The following is a 20,601-nucleotide window of genomic DNA, read 5'->3' as shown; positions in this document are numbered from 1 at the left end:
TTTTCTGGCAGCATTCTTTTACTCCTACTTGAGTATTATTTTTACTGAAGAAACAGTACTCTGTGAAAGTTTTGGTTGGACTCTTCCCACTGTGAGGAAGTCTACAAGTGACAAAAGCTTGTTCAGAATAGGCTATTACATTATCTGAACATTGTGTTTTTTGTCTCTTACTTGACTAGTATTTTTTCCAAACACTTTTACACTTACTTGAGCAATTTCTAGGACCACTACTTTGTACTTTGCGTTTTGACTACTCTACCCAGCTCTGTCTGTACTATATTATGTGTAAAATATATATAAATTATGTATATATATATATATATATATATATATATATATATATATATATATATATATTATATATATATATATATATATATATATATATATATATATATATATATATATATATATATATATATATATATATATATATATATATATATATATATTCATGATAATTTGGACGTCTCCGCTCTTGTAGTATGTCCCTGGCGCGTTGCATTCTGGTCTTGGTAGTTTTCTGACCCAGAGGAAGCTGTTGTAGTGGAATCTGAAGAATTTTTGAGGTGCTCCGCCGCCAGCTCAGCCTCGTCTGGATCGTGCTCTCCGCTGTTCTTCTCCACCACCACTATAAGGTAAAATAATCTCCACATTTTTCGCACAGATCGCATTTAAAACACATATTCCTCTGCGCCTTTTGTTTAGCTACCGCATTGAAACGCGCACACGCTAACATTAGCTCGTTAAGTTTACGCGTCCTTGGCTAAAGGCTTGTTACGGCTCAGAGAGTGGCCAGATCGGTCGGTTTAGCTTGATCTAATCATTAGCGATTTGTGTTTTAATCATTATAATTGGCTACTAAACAAGTTAACCAAAACATGAGCGATGAATGATACTAGCATCACTCAGTCCACACCCATTTCGACTCATCCCGTTATAAAATTGCCATATCAGGAAGTCGATCGTAACTTTTCCGACTAGATTTACAAATTGCAATATCATTTTGCATTCTACAACAAATCTAACACGATATTTAAGCTTTACCAACACTCTGATTCACTTGTAGCGTGTCATTAATCTTTAATAATGTAGTTTCACGTGGAGAGCTGAGGTTAAAATGCGTAAAACGTTCTAAAACCGTACGTAAAAGTTTTCAGTTAGATTTTGAACAAGAGTTTGCGGTGTTTTTTGTGTGTTGCTAGTTTTCTCACTCTGTCTACTTCCTGTCTCACAGTCACTCACTAAAGTTAGCCACATTTGCTCCCCTGGCTTTTGTTTTACAGTTCTCTAATACAGCGGCACTTAAACTTTTCACACAAAGTACCATTAAAGAAAATATTTGGCTTTCTGACTACTAGTACCACAAGATCTAAAACAAGAATATAACAGGACTATTCCGGGTCTAATCTAGGGCTAAAAGTGGTATTAAAGTGGACTACATCATTTCCACTGTAGCTCTAAATAGTGTTGTCATAATATTAAAATTTGATACTAAGTAACAGGCTCTAAACTCAGATTATGATACAATAATTACAATAAAAACACTCTTTATTTAGACCATATAAGGTAATTTTCAACATTAATTACCATGTGACCTTTCATCTCTGTAATCGCTCAGTCATCCAGGTATCTTCTACAGTAGTCCATGGGCCTATATTGACTCATAATTCCACATATTTTCTGATAAAGCTCAAGATTATTCTAAAACTATTCAGGAAAGATTCATTTTTGTCCTTGTGTATGTGACTTTTTTTAGTAGTGATACCTGTTCAAATGAGTATTTTGTTTCGAGACTAGTATACTAGTATAGATTAGTACCTGATTTGTGATATTTTGGACAACCCTAGTTGCAAAGATAAAATACTAAATTAAAGAAACCGACAAACTGAAGAGCTGTTCAAGTATCACCTAAAGAAGCTTGCATACCACAGATTTGAGAAACAATGCTCTGATGGTTTTTGTCTGTATATTTTTTTTTTATAGATCCAAAGGGAACAGAAATGTCTCAGGGTGAAAAACTAAAGGTAAGTGTGGAGGAAATGATTACTACGTTGATGAAGAGTTGTTATGCAATTGTTCCAGATGCCTGTTTGGTTGAATAGAGCTGGGCTGCAGTTTAGACCGACATGCTGCTGAAGCTAATTTGACAAGGTTTTTGTATTAAAAAGTTGGTTAGATGGATATTTTTGAGTTGCACATTTTTACAGACGTTTATGACTACCAGCTGATGACCATTTTTTTATCTCCAGGCTGATATTATCTGTTTTACTGATTTTAGATTATTTAAAAAACTGTATTTGGCCTAAAGGCCAATGATCATGTAGCTGTTACTTCAAAATCTTCAATAAAACTCAGGCTAATTGTTATCTTTTCATTAGTATGCATTAGTGTTATATTTCCTTACTAAGAGAAATGCATAGATAACACTTCTGTACTCAACATTTTTTGTGTATTAATTAATTAATTCAATCACTCATTATTGTTTATATATATATATATATATGTGTATATATATATGTGTATATATATGTGTGTATATATATGTATATATATATATATATATATATATATATATATATATATATATATATATATATATATATAGCTAGCATCTCCATAGATCTGACCTGTAACTTGGTCTGGTTTGGTCTCCATGAAGATAAAACGCTTTAATACCATACTGTGAAACCTTCCAGACAAAACAATAACATCTACATGAAGAAAAGCATATGATGGAAACCAGAAAAGTTACACAATGCACCTTTAATAAAAGTTATTGATTTGCATATTTATATTCCATCAATTCCTGATGTCTTTTAAGCTGTATTTACTGCTGAATTCTTGTATTTCTCCTGTTTTAAATATTCATTTAATACCGTGTTATAAAGTTGTGCACATTTAAAATTAGAAATATTTTACAAGCTGTACATCAAAAAGTTTTAGCATAGCACTACTATTATAATAACTTCTACACTTAAAAGCACAGTCTGTAATTTCGACAAAGAGACATGACAGCTAGTTATTACGGCTCAGAGTCACCCGCTCGCACAGTCTTTGCCTCTGGGATTTTCTTCTATGTTTATGGCTCTTCTCCACAGAGTTTTTAAAGGGCCCATTTTACACTGTTTTCTGATACATGTTGTGCTGTTTCCTCATCACAAACAGACCTGTAGTTGTGTTTTGTTTCATTCACACTTGTTTAACTTGCAAATTCTGCACATTTAAGATGAGTTCTTCTCTTAAACTGAAAGTCTGTTCCACCTTTCCACCTTATGATGTCATGTGGTAATACAGGTTCTGGTTCTTAAACGCCATACACCTTCCCTCATTTGGATGATAGCAACCCTTGAATTGCCAATCTGTACTGAACAAAAGCTAAAGGCTGTTAACTTGAAAGTGGTAACTACATGACATCACAAGGTGGAATAGAGCGTTTCGAGCTTTGGAGATGTGGATGGACTAATAATGCCAGATTACTCAAGCATGTGTGAATGAAGAAAAGCTCAACTTGTTTCTGATGAGATAACAACATAAAAAAACACTTAAAGGTTACAAGTCAATTCTGTGTAATACTGGACCTTCAAGTTGCCATTTTGCATTTCCTTGTATTGAAGCGGTCCTTTAGCAGAGTAACACAATGGCGAACGCGATACAAAGGCGTGTGTAGTTTGCTCTTTGCTGAAGTCCTGGCTGCATAATAAAGTGTTCTGAGTGCAGATGTCTGATAAGCCCTGTTCAGTCTGTACAGCCTCAGCGTCGTCATGACGATGGGAAAACCCTGTGTCTGTGGGAAAACATGTGGGCCAGTGGGTCCGGTTCAAGGGCTGTCTTTTGCTTTAGGTCATGTTTAATCCTGTATTCCTTTTGGTTTAGATCTGGTTTAGGCCGGGCCTGGTTTAGTCCTGGTTTAGACCTCGATTAGACCAGGTTTAGATATGATTTTATTGTCTTGCTTTAGTATTTAGGTCATGTTGAGTCAAATCCCAGTCGAGTCCTGGTTTAACTTTTGATCTGATATTAGTTTAGTCTTTAGGTCATATTTAGTCCTTGATTTCCTTTTGATTTAGTTCTGATTTAGAAATGATACTATATACCTACACAATTCTCACTCATTATATTGAGAGTTATAAGAGGGTTTTTAAATGATCGTTGTGATTTGAAAAGGGTTTGGAGTAGGGGTGTAATGATCCAAGTCTCACGATACGATATCGTCACTGTATGAACCTCACGATACGATATTTATTGCGATATCATGGGAAAGCTCACGATTAGAGATGCAACAATATCCAAATCTCTCAGTACAATATTTTCACAATATACATCTCACGGTACGATATTTATTGTGATATTTTGTGGAGGCAAAACAAACAAAACTATGATTATGCTACTAAGACTTAAAAGTGTTAGAACTGTTATTTCTTCTTGTAGTCTGCACTGAAATGGAGCAAAGGATCATGGTCTATGTAGTTCCCTCTGTCTTCTTTTTAGCTATTGCTGCACCATAACTCTTCATTTAAGGAAAGAGACTTGTAATTCAATATATTGTGATGGTTCACGATATTATTGTGAGAACTTTGACGATACAATATCACGATATTTCAATTATTGTTACACCCCTAGTTTGGAGTATTGAGCCTGTTTCTTAGTATTGCATTTGAAAATGATTGTGCCAACTAGCTTTGCTTTGGTCTTGCTTTGGTTCTGTCACTTGTCACACTCTGTCCAGGCAGGACTGGTTCATGTGACAGAAAAACCCTAATTGATAGTTTTACTTTGTATTTTGATCACAGAGCATTTGAAATAATCTCTCTGAATCCAGGTTTAGTCCCAGTTTAGTCCCAGCTTTGATGTGGTGTGAGCAAGTGTGAAAACAGTCGTCTTGTCAAGATTTAATCATGGTTTAGACCTAATAACAGTGTCCTGCTGCAGCCATTATATTGTACTGGTTTTAGTCATTGTTTAGCTCAGGTTTGTTCATCACAGTTGAAAATATACATATTTTTGTCAGGTTGGCTAAAATTATTGTTCATTGTCTACTCATAACTAAGGAAGCTGTTCAGGGACACATGTGTGGATGATGATTGCCAGACTAACCCTTGTCTTCCTGTTTCTCATTTGCAGCAGGGTCAGTTCACAAACCCAGAGACCCCGGGATATGTGGGCTTCGCTAATTTGCCAAATCAGGTTCACCGCAAGTCCGTGAAGAAGGGCTTTGAGTTCACGCTGATGGTGGTCGGTGAGTGTGGACTGTTCTGTGGTTTTTGTTTCATATCACTGTACACTGCCACAGGGTTGGTTTAGAAAATGATAGTTTATATTTCAGTTCAAATTTCACTTTTCTAGATGTTGGTGTCCAAAGAATACAAAACTTATATTAATGTTTTGCCAGTTTTTGTGTGCATGTGCAGGGCAATACAGCACATGAAAACAATAGAGAGGTCCGGAAAATAATATAACCCAATGTACAGTTGGATTTATTGTTTAGTGTAAAAATTTAACCCTATCCAAATTGTTACACTACTCAAACAAAGCAAAGAAATATCAGATCAAAAGCAGATTTATTTATAGAGCCAAAGCTTACCAATAATATCACACTGTATAATATAGTTTATAGATATTGTCTTATTTTATGTACTACAATATTAGGGACTGTACGAGATCTTATGTAACAATGTAAGAACCTCTCTCAAACCAGGACATATGTATTGTTAAAGCAGCTCTCAAAATAAGACTACTGTGCTGTCTGCATATAATTATAAAGTATTTTTATTGGCCGTGAACCAGGAAGTAAGTCTGGTGCGCTGTTAGCATGGTAGTTGTTGTTAGCAGTTGTGTAAAGCTTCACTTTGGCCTCCTCAAAATTATTAAGTGCTTCTAACTTGTGGTAAATAATAGGAGTAGGGGTGTGCAAAATATTGAAATATCAATAAATCCTATCAATTAATGTGATAATACAGTATCGATATCGTGGGCTGCTGTATCGATATATCACCAAGAGTATTTTTTGGTATATTTTAGCTCAGTTGTTTTGTTACAGCTACAGTTTTGTTGTTTGTTTTGAGGACAGAAACTCGTTTATGTGACACATTTGACTTTTTTACTGTTTTGATGATTAAAATGTTTGTGTTTCATATGAACTTTGCACAAGAAGTGGTTTAACAAAGACTTTTAGTATCACAGACACGATTTAGACATTATTTTTTATTGAACTGTATCGAATTGATTTGAAATATATCGTATCGAATTGAAAGTGCACTGTATCGGTATGTATGAATCGTATCGGCAACTTCTTAATGATACCCAGCCCTAAATAGGAATGCCATTACAAACTGTATTAATACAATATTACTGCTAATTAATTACTATACTAATATATATTTTTTATTTTTAAGGGAAAATTGGTGAAAATAATTCAATTTGAAAGAATTTGAAGCTTGTAATGTAAATATAGATTATAATATGTCTTAACTTCAGCTTGTTTTAGCCTGTTCAATTTATTCCACAAATCACAAATGATGAGTTTAGTGATTTTAGCATCTGCAGTGGTTGCTGTGGTGTTCATGATAATTGTGCTTCATCACAAAACTTCAAATATCCCTATATTAACTATATATTAACTTCCGTCCAAATATATTTCCCAGCCTTTATTTCTGGCTGTGTTGAAACCCTCGAGCTCTTGTAGTACTTGTTCTACAGTGGCAGCAGCAGTTGTACATGTCTGGAGTGATGTAAGTGCATGTGGCAGCGCCTGGTCTGCTGCAGTCTTGTTCTGACATAACAACAGAGCTGCTGGACACAGGATCTCAGCTCTTCACAACTGGGTCACATGACGCACACACTCTGACCTGCTTTGTTACACTCTGCTCTCTCTGGGGAAAGCAAACCGAAATTAGAATTTGAATTAACACAACTGGGAAATCACTGCAAAAGGCTGCAGTTTAAAAAGTACTCACAACCAACAAAATCTCCTTTCTTATTCTTCTTATTATTCATTTAGATTTGGACATGTTCTGAAATACATGTGATTTGTAATTGATAGTTCACATTTCTTTTGTCAGTTTGCTAAATCCACATATTATCGTTTGAACAGGACCCAGGAGAGATTGCTAAAATACTAAAACATGAATGACGTCTAAAACCTCTTCAGGCATGTTTTTTGATGAGGGAACAGTGTTATAACACGGTAGAAAGCTAAAAAAAAAAAAATCTGTTTCGCATAATACTCCCTCTTTAAGCCCCAGCTCGCTCCACACCAGGGCTGGCACGTCTCTCTCTCCAGGTGTGCCTCCTCTGCTGACTGGAAAATCATCATGTAGACCTAATGTTAGCTCCAGCTGCAGATGGAGGGAGAGAGGAGGAGGAGGAGAGGGGGAGGAGAGAGGCGGAGGGTGGGAGCTCATCCTTTGTCTCTAAATTAAGGCGAGGAATGCAGTGTATGGGGCTGGGGGCTGCTGGACCCGGGCCCACCCCCTCTGTTGGTTTAACCTACTGTTGGCCTGAGCTATAAACTACAGGCTTCCTCTTCTACTTTTTTTCTTTGGCTCCACAGAGTTATGAAGTTCCCAGAGAACTTTTACTACGACTGAGTTTACTTTACTATTACTGAGTTTACACTTATGATAAAGTTTGACTGTCAGTTTCCTTATTAGTGTTAGTTCGTGTTATTATTTTATTTGAGCAGAAAGAATCATGTTTAGGTTTGTTATGAATGTCTGACAAAAAAGTAGTTTCACTTTCCTCAACCAGTTTCACTTTTGCGGCAACTTAGTCTTTAAAGGCAAAAACTTAACTCCACCTAAGCCATGTTAGAATATTCTTACCTCCTCAAAAACATACTTGGAGTTGTATTTTGTTTCATTCACACACGTTTGAGTATAACTTTATTATTAATCTGTCTCCAAAACTCAAAGTTGGTAGTTTTCAAGTTAAGTCACCGTTTAATTTAAGTTTAGTAGAGATTGGCAACTCCGGAGCTGAAAATGATCCAAATGATTCTAGTGAAGGTGTGTGGAGTTTAAAAACACAGTGGAGCACTTCCTGTATTAGCACATGACATCACAAGATGGAACAGAGTGTTTTCTGTTTGAGAGAAGAACTCAGCCTAAATTAGGGCAGGGTATCAGTAAGAAGTTGCCGATACGATACACAGGCCACAATACGATACATACAGCGCACTTTTGATTCAGTACGATTATATTAAAAATCTATTCGATACAGTTCAATAAAAAATAAGGGTTAAATCATGGCTGTGATACTGAAAGTTTTTGTTAAACCACTTCCTGTGCAAAGTTCAAACATTTTAATCATCAAAACGGTGAAAATGTCAAATATGTCACGTAAACAAGTTTCCTTCCACTAAACAAGCAACAAAACTGTATCTCTGTAACAAAATAATTTAGTCAAATATACCAAAAAATACTCTTGATGATATATCGATACAGCAGCCCACGATATCGATACTGAATCATCACATTAAACAATACAATATATCGATATTTCAATATTTTTGAACACCCCTAGCCTAAATGTGCAGGGTTTTTTTGTGTGTGTTAAACATGTGAATGAAACAAAACACAACTCCAGGTCTGTTTGTGATGAGGAACATTAGAACAGATTAGAAAATAGTGTAATATGAGCCCTTTTTCTCTTCATGTACAGTTCTGTTTGGATGCTGCTGAGTCACTTTAAATAAAAAAAAATGAAAAAATGAAAAAACAGCTCTAGTTTAATCTATTTTTAGAGCAGTTTGAAAGCACAACGCCTTCTTTGAGTCCTTAAGTCAGCCCAGACCAGGTGTACCTTTTCTAATTGTTGGTTCTTATTATGTGGCTCCTGGGTCCTGTTTGCTTTTCCCATAAGTATCAGGTGGGTCATTGTTGAGGTGGAGTTCTCCCTGTGGTCCTGCTGTGCGTCACTGTGGTGCTGTTTCCTAACGTGATATAACATTTATAATTCATCTTTGGGAGTTCAAGCATCAATAATAAATGGGCAAATATATTTAAAGGTCTAACATTTTGGTTGGGAGTCTGTCACCTTCTTGTTTCTGTGGCTATGTCATTGCTCTGCTTCAAATGTTCCACAGTATGACTTTAAACTGCTCTACCTTACATGTATTTGATTGCAATTTGTGGTTTTAATACTCAATAATAACAGAAAAACAGGCTTTATGACTCTGAGCTGGGTCGCGTCACCACAGATCTGACCTGTAACTTGACCTGGTTTGGTTTTCGTGATGATCCAAAGGTTTAATACTGTGAAACATCTCAGCATCTCAAAGCCCTCCACCAGTAAAGTTACACAATGAACCTTTCAATGAAAAACACAAATGTACACAACCATTAAATGTTTTTGTCCTATAATTGAAGGAAAAATAAGCTTTCTTTTCTTATTTAGGAATATGAAACCTAATAACTAATATATATATATATTTTTTTCCCATGATGCTGCAGGGCTACCATAGTATAGTATTTGTGTAAAATCCCTCAGTTGTCCAGGTAGAATCTAGCCAAGCTGGTGCCACCTAGTGCCTCCGCTCAATTTAATTTCTCTCCAGCGACTAGATCAGGAATCAGAATACACTAGACGGTTCGCAAAAACCCCAGAAGTGCGAGTTCGGGCACCAGCCAATCAGCGAAGAGTCATACATTCTGTGTTATCGACGATTCCTGAGATTGAGGATTTAAAGCTGGAACAAAGAGAATGTTTGGTGAATTTTATCAAGGGGAAAGACGGATTAGGTGATTTGGGAAAAGCTTAATATACCAGTAACCCCGTTAGCGGTGCATTACATACGTCATGACCAAATAGCAGCGATTGGTTAAATAAAAAAGTACCTGCCTACTGTTAAGTGAATGAATTCTAACACTGCAAGGTCCGAGGGTTTGTACGAAGTGAAACCAGCTGATGAATCAGACTAGGTAGAATCCATGACAAAAGGAGAAATTCAATTTGTCAACTGGACAAAAGTAAAAATCCAGTCCAGTTGACAAATTGAATTTCTCCTTTTGCCATAGTATAATATAGTAGTACCTTGATACCACAGCAGAACCATCTCGTATAATGTTTTATCTCAGTGTATTTTTCGTCATGTTCCCAGGTGAATCTGGACTTGGAAAGTCTACTCTGATCAACAGTCTTTTCTTGACGGACCTCTACCCAGAGAGAGTCATCCCAGGAGCAGCAGGTAGGGCCCGTGTGGAGTGAGATACTTAGGCCGTTATGTTTTTATTGTTGTCTTTGAGCTTGTGTTTCAACGTGCTTTGATGAAACAGAGAAGATTGAGAGGACGGTGCAGATCGAGGCCTCCACAGTGGAGATCGAGGAGAGAGGAGTGAAGCTGAGGCTCACTGTGGTGGACACGCCTGGATATGGAGACGCCATCAACAGCCAAGACTGGTACAGCTGAAACAACTAGACCAGATTTCAAGCAGGTCTGAACCAGATCAAAAACTCATATTATGCATGCTTCCTCTTTAGTTTCAGCACCATCATCAGTTACATCGATGACCAGTTTGAGCGTTACCTCCACGATGAGAGCGGACTGAACAGAAGACACATCGTCGACAACAGAGTCCACTGCTGCTTCTACTTCATCTCCCCACTGGGACACGGGTCAGATTTTTTTTTTTCAGGTTTTTCCAAAAGTATTGTTTGGTTATTCACTTATTTTTCCCAGTCATCATATAGAGTTTGGAAAAGTCAAATCACATAGAATTCTGTGAATACTGACACAGAATTATGGATTTTGCACCAGTTGTAACCCAGCAGTTGTTTCAGGATTATATTTTGGAGCAAGTGTCTTAAATGCAGGACAATAAAGATGACTCAAACATACAGGGGCAGGAAAATTAGAGGGGGCGATGATTGTAGCATACCATATTTTCCGCACTATTGGGCGCGCTTTTAAGCCTCCAACCCCATCATAAAACGTCTGCGCACCCCACAATCCAGAGCGCCCTATACACAAATCCACTCAGGTGTCCCAGCACGACTTCAGTAAACTACAAAGCCACATTACCCGCAGAACACACAAACACACACGGAGCAGACAGCGACCACACAGCGACAAACACCCACAGACACACTCATCACTCCACGCCGACGAGGAACGGAACAGAGGAACGAACCGAAAAAGCGAGTGCAATGTGCCACTTCTAGACACAACTGAACAACTGAGTCACTGCGAACACGCCGACAATCCAGCGGCCCCAGACAGCACCCTCCCTACACGCCACAACTGAACAAAGCCCAGAGTCACCGTGAACGCCACAAACAAACAAAACCACTCACCCATCACACTGTTGTTTCCTTTAATGCGCCTTATAGTCCGGTGCGGTTTATTTGTGAAAAACTTTTGAAAATAGACCATTCATTGACAAGTGCGCCTTATAATCCAAAGCGACTAATAGTGTGGAAAATACAGTAGTTAAAAGCTCACACAAGTCACTTTTGCAGCTGTCTCTAACAATGTCTTAAATCTTCAGATTAAATCCTCACACTTTTGTCCAAACAGACTCAAACCTCTGGACGTGCAGTTCATGAAGGCCATCCACAACAAAGTGAACGTGGTGCCGGTCATCGCCAAAGCAGACACTCTCACCCTGAAGGAGAGAGCGGCTCAAGCGCAGGGTGAGACATACACACTTCTCCATACAGACTTTAGACATATATACTCTGTATGTACTTAGAGTGTCCTACTGCCAAAAAGGCCCAGGTCACATGTCATTTTCCCGTTCTGTTCCGTAGATTCTGGATGAGATCGACGAACACGGCATCAAGATCTACCACCTCCCCGACGCCGAATCTGATGAAGATGAAGATTTCAAAGAGCAGACCCGGATCCTGAAGGTAGACCACTTCTTTGACCAGACGTAGTTTATGTAGCAAGTTTTTATTTTAACTCTCTCATTAAATATGCACTTTGTCACTTTTCTGGTGGGCATTCAGCTCTTGCTTGTCTCCATGGAGATGTTAATTACAGGAATGTTCTACAGCATGGCATTAAACTTGTCTTTCTTGCATTTATTGCATTAGAGATGTTTGCATTGCTTTCTCTTTAAAGCATGTATTCCTTCTACACCAAAATATCCAACAATCTGTAGGAGTGTAATGATATCCAAGTTTCACGATACGATATCGTCACAGTATGAACCTCACAGTACGATATTTATTGCAGTATCATGGGAAAGCTCACGATATGATGGGCAGGCTCACGATTAGGGATGTAGCAATTAGGGGTGTGACAAGAATCGACATATCGTGATATCGTATCGTCAAAGTTCTCACAATAATATCGTGGACCATCAATATATCGAATTACAAGTGTCTTTGTTTAAATGAAGAGTTATGGTGCAGCAATAGCTAAAAAAAAGACAGAGGGAACTACATAGACCATGATCCTTTGCTCCATTTCAGTGCAGACTACAAGAAGAAATAACAGTTCGAACACTTTTAAGTCTTAGTTCATTGAATTAAGTTTTGTCAAGGCATTTTAAGAGGAAAACGTAGAATATTCACAGTTTACCTCCAGAAAATATCACAATAAATATCGTACCGTGAGATGTATATCGTGAAAATATCGTACAGAGAGATTTGGATATTGTTACATTCCTAATCATGAGCCTCTCCACTATATCGTGAGCTTTCCCACGATATCACAATAAACATTGTACCATGAGGTTCATACCGTGACAATATCGTATCTTGAGACTTGGATATTGTTACACCCCTAGTAACAATGATAGTTTCATGAAATACATCACACGGTACAATATTTATTGCGATATTTTGTGGAGTTTAACAAAAGTGTGAATATGCTACTTTTTCCTCTTAAACTGAATTGACAAGACTTAATCCAAAGAATTTAAAGAGAGTCTTAAAAGTGCTTAGAACTGTTATTTCTTCTTGTAGTCTGCACTGAAATGGAGCAAAGGATCATGGTGTATGTAGTTCCCTCTGTCTTTTTTGAGCTATTGCTGCACTATAACTCTTCATTTAAGCAAAGAAACTTGTAATTTGATATATTGTGATGGTCCACGATACTATTGTGAGAACTTTGACGATACGACATCATCGAATATTTCAGTTATTAATAATCTGTATTTACGTGTGATGGAGCAGGTAAAATTCATGCTTATATATTGAGAATGGAGATGGCTGCTTGAAATTCCTTTTGTTGAAATGTGCTTTATTTTTAGCTTAGTCCTGTAATAGTCTTGGCTGCTTAGTGCTGTTCCGGCCTCAACTGTTCCACCTTATGATGTCATAGTAATACTGTAAGTGCTCCACTGTGTTTTTAAATACGAATCGATACACCTTCACGAGAATCATTTGGATGATTTCAGCCCTGGAACTACCAATCTCTATGAAACAAAAGGTAAAAAGTAATTCAAACTACCGCTTCATGACATCACATGATGGAACCGAACATTTTGAGCTTTGGAGATGTTGACAGACTAATAATAAAGGATTACTCAAACATGTGAATGAAACAAAACTCAACTCAGGATATGTTCTTAAGGAGCAACGTGGTCAATGTTACCTCACAAGAGTCAGTGTTAGTTAATATAGGAATTTTTAATGCAGTTCTTTAAAAATTCTGTGTCTCCTTTCTTAGGCCAGTATCCCGTTCGCGGTGGTGGGCTCAAACCAGCAGATCGAGGCCAAAGGGAAGAAGGTGCGCGGGCGGCTGTACCCCTGGGGCGTGGTGGAGGTGGAGAACCCCGAGCACAATGACTTCCTCAAACTCAGGACCATGCTCATGTGAGTGCCATCAGCCGGAGAATATGACCTAAACACGAGCAGCTCTGTTGTCATTCAAGTCTTAAAAGAAATCTCACGTTTGGAAGTGTTTTTGTGTAGATTTAGAAATAGTTGCGCAATATTTTTTTGTTGAAAAGTCTATAGAAAAAATGAACACACATAGATACATGTCAATGTGTGAGTGTGACTGATTTAGTTTGTTTTTTCATATGTATACTGCATATATTTTTTACTGTTGATTTATATATGAGTTTGAATTATTGTTGATACTTTTTGTTGAGTTTGAGATCTTGTACCGTATTTTCCACACTATAGGACGCTCTGGATTATAAGACGCACTGTTATTAAATGGTCTATTTTCGAACTTTTTTCACAAATAAACCACACTGGACTTAAAGGAAACACAACAGTGTGATGGGTGAGTGGTTTTGTTTGTTTGGTGCGTTCACAGTGACTCTGGGCTTTGTTCAGTTGTGGCGTGTAGGGAGGGTGCTGTCTGGGACCAACGGATTGTTGGCGTGTTCGCAGTGACTCAGTTGTTCAGTTGTGTCTAGAAGTGGCACATTGCACTCGCTTTTTCAGCTCGTTCCATTCCTCGTGTGTGTTTGCGTGCGCTGCAGGTGGTGTGGCTTTGTAGTTTACTGAAGTTGTGTTGGGACACCCGAGTGGATTCGTGTATGCTCTCCACTCTGGATTGCGGGGTGCGCAGTTATTTTTTGATGGGGTTAGAGGCTTATGAGCGGAAAATACAGTATATTAGTAATTCTTTAGTGGGTTGAGTTTCCTGGTTTGTATTTGTCATATTTCAGTACCAATGGAGAACTGTTTTTTTTGTTAACAGGGTAGCCATCTTAAAAGTCTTAAAAAGGTCTTAAATATCATGTTCCTAAATTAAGGCCTTAAAAAGTCTGACATTTTGTTGTCCAAGTCTTATTTTTTTCCACAAAGGTCTTAGATTTCATTAGCCTAATTTTTTATTTACTCAGTCGGGCTGCAGTGTGATGTTAAATGGAGGGAGGAAAAAAAACAATAACGTGAAAACATGTAACATGAATGAACGTCTAATTTGGAGTTTGTGCAAACAATACTTTGGTTTCTGGCGCCGGCGGCAATGAGTAAAAATCAGAGTGGAGGAAGACGTTGGATGGATCATGGATGTACGATTAGGTACAGTACTGTAGTTGTTTAGTTTGTAGTAGTTTGTTTATTAGAATTGGATCTGGTGTTTTTCACCGCATAATGAGTGCAATGTTGGTCTTAAAAAGGTATTTAAAAAGTCTTAAATTTGGGGTAATCAAACCTGGGGATACACTGGTTAAATTGAAAAAACTTGTGCGTACTGCTTTCATAATCCCTGCTGTATTTGGACTACCAGACCCCGTGTTGTTGTAGCAGTAGCTTCTCCTCACTGTATTTTCACGCTGAGTCCTGACTTCCTGTTTCCCCTCCCACAGCACACACATGCAGGACCTCCAGGAAGTGACCCAGGACCTGCACTACGAGAACTTCCGCTCCGATAGGCTGAAGCGCGGGGGCAGGTTGTCTTCGCACGGCTACATTCTGCCTCTGTCTCCTGTGTATGTACTGTCTGCTACTGCTGCTCCCTCCTCCCCCACAATGCACTCTGCTGCCAGACACCAGCCAGACGACTTAGGTTTGATACAGCCAGAGATTAGAGTATGAAAAGGAATCATGACGCAAGTTTGTTTTACAAATGGATAACTAGAGAAAACTGTAGGTGTTTTAAATAGATGCAAATGGAAGCAGACAACAATGAAGACATTTGCCTTCTTTTATTGTTCATCCATTTTCAGGTTTTTATTAGTTAGAAGATCATCTTTAATTCATCATTTTGCATGTTAACTTCATTCATAGGTTTAACAGAGTTGTAGTTTATTAGAATCTTGTTTCCACCAACTGAAAAACGCATGAAATCGTCCTGATTTCAGATGAAATGCCTTAGACCGCTTGACTAGTTTACCCAATTCATCAAATTAATTTGATTAGTTTGAGTTTTTGATGAGCAATATTGGGGAAAAAATGCAAAATCGTGAAATTGCAGATTATTATGAAACACATTTATTCCTGACTTTTTCACTTGCAATTACAATTAGATATCTATACAAAAGGCAGTTTACAATGTTTTAAATAATACCAAGAATAAGAATGTAAAGAGCTTCCCCTGTTTGAAAGATTAATAATTGTTTAGTTTGTGCAAAAAAAGGTTGATGTTACTGTTTTGGCCATATCGCCCAGCCCTAAGTTTAACCACCACCACACTGTCATTTTTTTTTAACTGTATGTAGTAGTTGTTTTTTTTTTACCTTTGGTCAAATGTAGAATCTAAACATCGATATGGAATTGCATTTGAATATTTGAAGCACCGTGACACACTTGAAGATGGTGGAAATGGGGTTCATCTGTGCAGTGTGTAGGTTGGGTTTATCCTGTAGATTTTGTGCATTAACATAGTGAGTTTTACCATTTCACTCCATATCACGTCTTTGAGTGCGTCGCCATCTTCTAAAGACAAAACAGGACAGAGGACCGGTTTGTGCAGCAGTCGAGGTATTCTCTTTATTTTGTCTGTAACTCAGGGGGAGGTCCCGCTGTTCCCCTGACCCCGCCCACTCCCTCTCTCTCTCTCTTTTCACGCCTGTGTAGAAGTCTGTGGTAGAGTTTACTTCTTCCTAACTTTAGTTGCCCAGAAACTAACGCTCCCGCCGACGCTTTCACTTTCTCCATGTGGCTTTGTCTTGGCTTCAAACATGTACACAGAGCTTACATGTAAACACAGCTTATAACAAACGATTAATACTGGCACATACAATGATTCAAATCAATTGATACTTTGCAGTGACACCATGCTGGGGGTGTTCTACGCATTTGTCTGTGGTTGAAAGTTCAGCAGTTATTGTGGTGACAAAATGAGCAAACATGAGCAAACACTGCCAGAAAGTTTAGATAATCTGAAAACTCAGAATACAAAGCACATTTTCAGGAGCCTGTTATCAATAGCTGTTCTAAAATCTGAATCAGTACTTTCTGGACAGATTTAAATCTTTAACAGAGCTTCAGAAGGAGCGGTGCCTACAGTTATCATCACACCCCCAGGGAATATTGTTGATGTCAGCTGCAAAGTATCAATACAGTCACTTTTATTTTCATCGTAACTCAAACTGACTCTTGCTCCAGGAAGGGCCCGGAGCCGGAGGAAATGGACAAAGATATGATCCTGCAGGAGAAGGAGGCTGAGGTGAGACGAGCCTTCACTGACGCTTAAATCACGTTATACATGTATGACTTATTTCACTGACGTTCCTTATTTCCCGCAGTTGAGACGGATGCAGGAGATGATCGCTAAGATGCAGGCCCAGATGCAGAAGCAGGGAGATGGTAAAGACACATTTTAGTCACATTGATTCACAATGAAGCACAGTTTGGTAAATGATGATTGAGTGATGTTTTTTGGCCCTCAGGGTTTTTGGTGAATTGATTAAAGGGCCCATCTCATGCAACATCAACTTTTCAGAGCTTTCTACCTTCTAAGAGTGATGTGTGGGCCTTGTATATGTCGCTGAAGTGGTTTTTAGATTGATTCTGTGTTTTTATTCTGCTACAACGATGACGCGGCAGATACACCTATGAAGCATTTGACGTAGCAGAAAACGCTTCGCACCCACTCCCCCCGCTCCACCGCCTCCGCCCTGCCTCCACCCCACATTTCCGAAATGAACACCTAAACAAAAGCGACAGCATGAGTTCATTGTTCTCCACTGCAGTGAACACGATATAATAAGTTGATCTACTAGTGTTTATTAATACTTTACCAATCAGTAATGTTCAGCTGATGTGGACGCGGTGCTTGAGCTTCGTGCTCCTCAAAGTCCTCGTCCGATTCCGGGTCCGACACATGCGGCTGAACGCGCTGTATCTCCATGATGAATAAAAGTTTATTCCTACCACTATCAGGGTGCACGTCTGTCTCCCCCTCCCTCCCTGAGATGGGCGGAGGAAGGGCGGCTCACTCGTCGCCTACGTCACGTTTGGAGGGCGGAGCCTGTGCTTTCTCAGGACGGGCGGGGGGAGGAGCAATAGTCGGCCTTTCATAGTTCCTGGTCTGTGACTGTCTCCAAGAAATCAGTAAGATTTCATAACTATTGTGTAATGGATGTTCCAAAGCCCAAACTGTGCTTGTTTATGTGCAGAAGATACAATGTGAAAAGAATTATTTTGCATGAGATGGGCCCTTTAAAAGCATCATTCTTTATGTCAAGTTTAAAGAAATATACCTTCATAAATGCAAGTTAGAATCTTTTTAGCCAACTGGATTTCAGCTTTGACAACTGACAACCCTAATAAGAGACTCTTGTAAGGCTCATTCTACTTGGATTGGATTGGATAATTGTCTTGAACCAAACTGTCATAAATTGGGCACCACAAAAAGTTGATTGTCTACCACATATCTAGGGACACACATAGACCTTTTTATGACATTTAAAATCAAAATCTTACATACAGTTCCTTTTTAAGTTTTCAACAATATTTTTTCAACAGAATTTTCAACATACTATATTTCTGTATTACAAATCTCGATCTCATTAATTTAGTATTTATTTGAATATACCGTATTTTCCGCACTATTAGGCGCTCTGGATTATATGGTCATTAAATGGTCTATTTTCGAACTTTTTTCACAAATAGACTGCACTGGACTTTAAAGGAAACACAACAGTTGGATGGGTGAGTGGTTTTGTTTATTTGGTGCGTTCACGGTGACTCTGGGCTTTGTTCAGTTGTGGCGTGTAGGGAGGGCGCTGTCTGGGACCAACGGATTTTCGGCGTGTTTGTGTGCGCTGTGGTTGGTGCGGCTTTGTAGTTTACTGAAGTCATGCTGGGACACCTGAGTGGATTCGTGTATAGGGCGCTCTGGATTGTGGGGCACACAGTCGTTTTTTTGATGGGGTTGGAGGCTTATGAGCATGCCCTGTAGTGCGGAAAATGCTGTAAATAATTCAGTTCATCTGTATAATTCCCATGGAAAAGTTCAGAAAATTCCTGAGATTTTTTGCTGCCCTTATCGCAACGCTGAAACTACACCTCATATATCTCCTCTTAACCACATTTTTCTTCTTTTCAGATCTTTGAGTTGTTGCCAGATTTGGGCCAGACGTCTCAGCCTGGACTGTTACTGCCACTATCCTGCGTCAGCCCAGAGTGGGATTTCCTTTGTACGACATATAGTCTATTCACGATGTTTCTTTATCCATGTTACTTTGTTGCTTGCTTTAACGACCTTTTTTATTTGTATTTTATGAAGCAGTCGAATGAAGTACGGCCACCTGACTTTTTAAAAACGCTGTTACTTTTAGTGTCCTTATTTACGTTTGAAAAACCAAAGTCCTGCTGCTTGTGCTTTGGGTCGGTCGGCCTTAAAGCGCCTTTGCTCTCTGAAGGGCTGAAATGGGAGTAGCATATTTGGCAACACTTTAAAATAAATACAGTTTTAATAGCCTTAAAGGTGCACTATGTAACTTTTCTGGTGTAGGGTCCACAACCGGAACAAGCGTTAATTTTACATAATAAGGGGCATTCTTAATTTCTATAAAAAAAACATCCATATTGAAAATGAAATGTGTCTATCCTGTTTATCCCTGAGATATTCAAAATAACATATGGCAAAGTAAAACGGTTTTCCAGCTGGATCAGGGCTTGTTTCGGTGACTTTGAAGGTGCATTATGTAGCTTTTCTCATGTAGGCTTCGCAATCTACTTATGTTATTGCTTTGCCTGAAATGTTACACAGTATGGCATTAAATGTATCTGTCTCCATGAAGACAAGCACGTGACTCTACCATGCCAAATTACAAGTCAAATCTGATTTCATGTTTTTTAAGATATTTGAAAAGTGCTTTACCTAATCCCCAACCAAAAAGTTACATAGTGCACCTTTAAGTCTAATTAAAATGTTGTTATTTTAAAGTGGTACCTCATATTTATACATTTGCCAACAAGAACTCGGAACATAACATTTGAAGTATATGTTTTGCATGCATTTTTGACCCTGTTGTACGTGGGCTGTAGTTTTACCTTTGTAAGAAACAGTATTATAAACGTATGAATATTCTGCCATAGAAGCTCCACTCCTGTTACTCTAATGTCTATTTTTGGTCAGAAGTTACTATTTACTGCCAAATCCTGCGGGGTTGAGATAAAAGTTCGATGTAGCCAGTGTTTCCCAGTCACCAGCCAAATGACATTCCTACAGTCTGGTAGATACAAAGAAATTCCAAATGCTTTTATTGTAATAAAGGTTTTATTCAACTTTACTCGTGGGTCGTCTTTGTGTGTGAGGAAAAAAAACGTGGTGAATTTGTGCAAAAAAATCAAACTGTTTTCTGCAGCTCCTTTCTGATATAGTATTGTCTGCTTAACTTATCAACTTTTTTAAAAAAAAAGGTAAAAACTTGAGAAATGGGTAGTACTGTTGTTAAATTTACATATGTTTGCACTTCTCTGAGTAGTTTTCAAACATCTCACTTTTACACCTACTTTTTAAAATTAAAGTTATAGTATTTCATTTTCTGGAGGTGTAAAATCAACAAGTTTTACTGTAAACTATGGAACAACATTTCCATGGAAACGAGCAGGATGAGGCCCACCTCCAGGCCAAATAGGAGTCAGGTTTGTGGAGATGCAAGCCCACTCACAGTAGGGACACATGTTTCAGTTTTTCAGGGCTATAAAATCATCTATAATAAAAAGTCATGCTTTTATTTGAGTTTATTTTTGCCCCAGAAAAGTAACAGTTCTCTTAAAGTGTCTTTGTGTTAACTG

The 20,601-nt window shown here is 38.2% G+C and overlaps 1 protein-coding gene across 1 annotated transcript; it reads left to right on the top strand.

Annotated features, from left to right (window-relative positions):
- Positions 1-484: 484 nt before the first annotated feature.
- Positions 485-20,093, top strand: septin2 (septin 2). The gene is given in 14 exon segments (XM_020917232.2): positions 485-638; positions 1,987-2,027; positions 5,125-5,239; positions 10,100-10,186; positions 10,275-10,398; positions 10,480-10,614; positions 11,516-11,608; positions 11,610-11,631; positions 11,749-11,850; positions 13,619-13,764; positions 15,219-15,302; positions 16,960-17,020; positions 17,100-17,160; positions 18,905-20,093. Coding segments are annotated over 13 exon segments (1,062 nt in total). The 5' UTR covers positions 485-638; positions 1,987-2,003; the 3' UTR covers positions 18,913-20,093.
- Positions 20,094-20,601: the final 508 nt, after the last annotated feature.

This window comes from Boleophthalmus pectinirostris, unplaced genomic scaffold (assembly GCF_026225935.1).
Source record: "Boleophthalmus pectinirostris isolate CB_2022bp ecotype Guang Dong unplaced genomic scaffold, ASM2622593v1 HiC_scaffold_16, whole genome shotgun sequence".
NCBI classification, from domain to species: Eukaryota; Metazoa; Chordata; class Actinopteri; order Gobiiformes; family Gobiidae; genus Boleophthalmus; species Boleophthalmus pectinirostris.
Note: the sequence above shows the minus strand (reverse complement) of the source record. Positions and strands in the feature narration are given on the sequence as shown.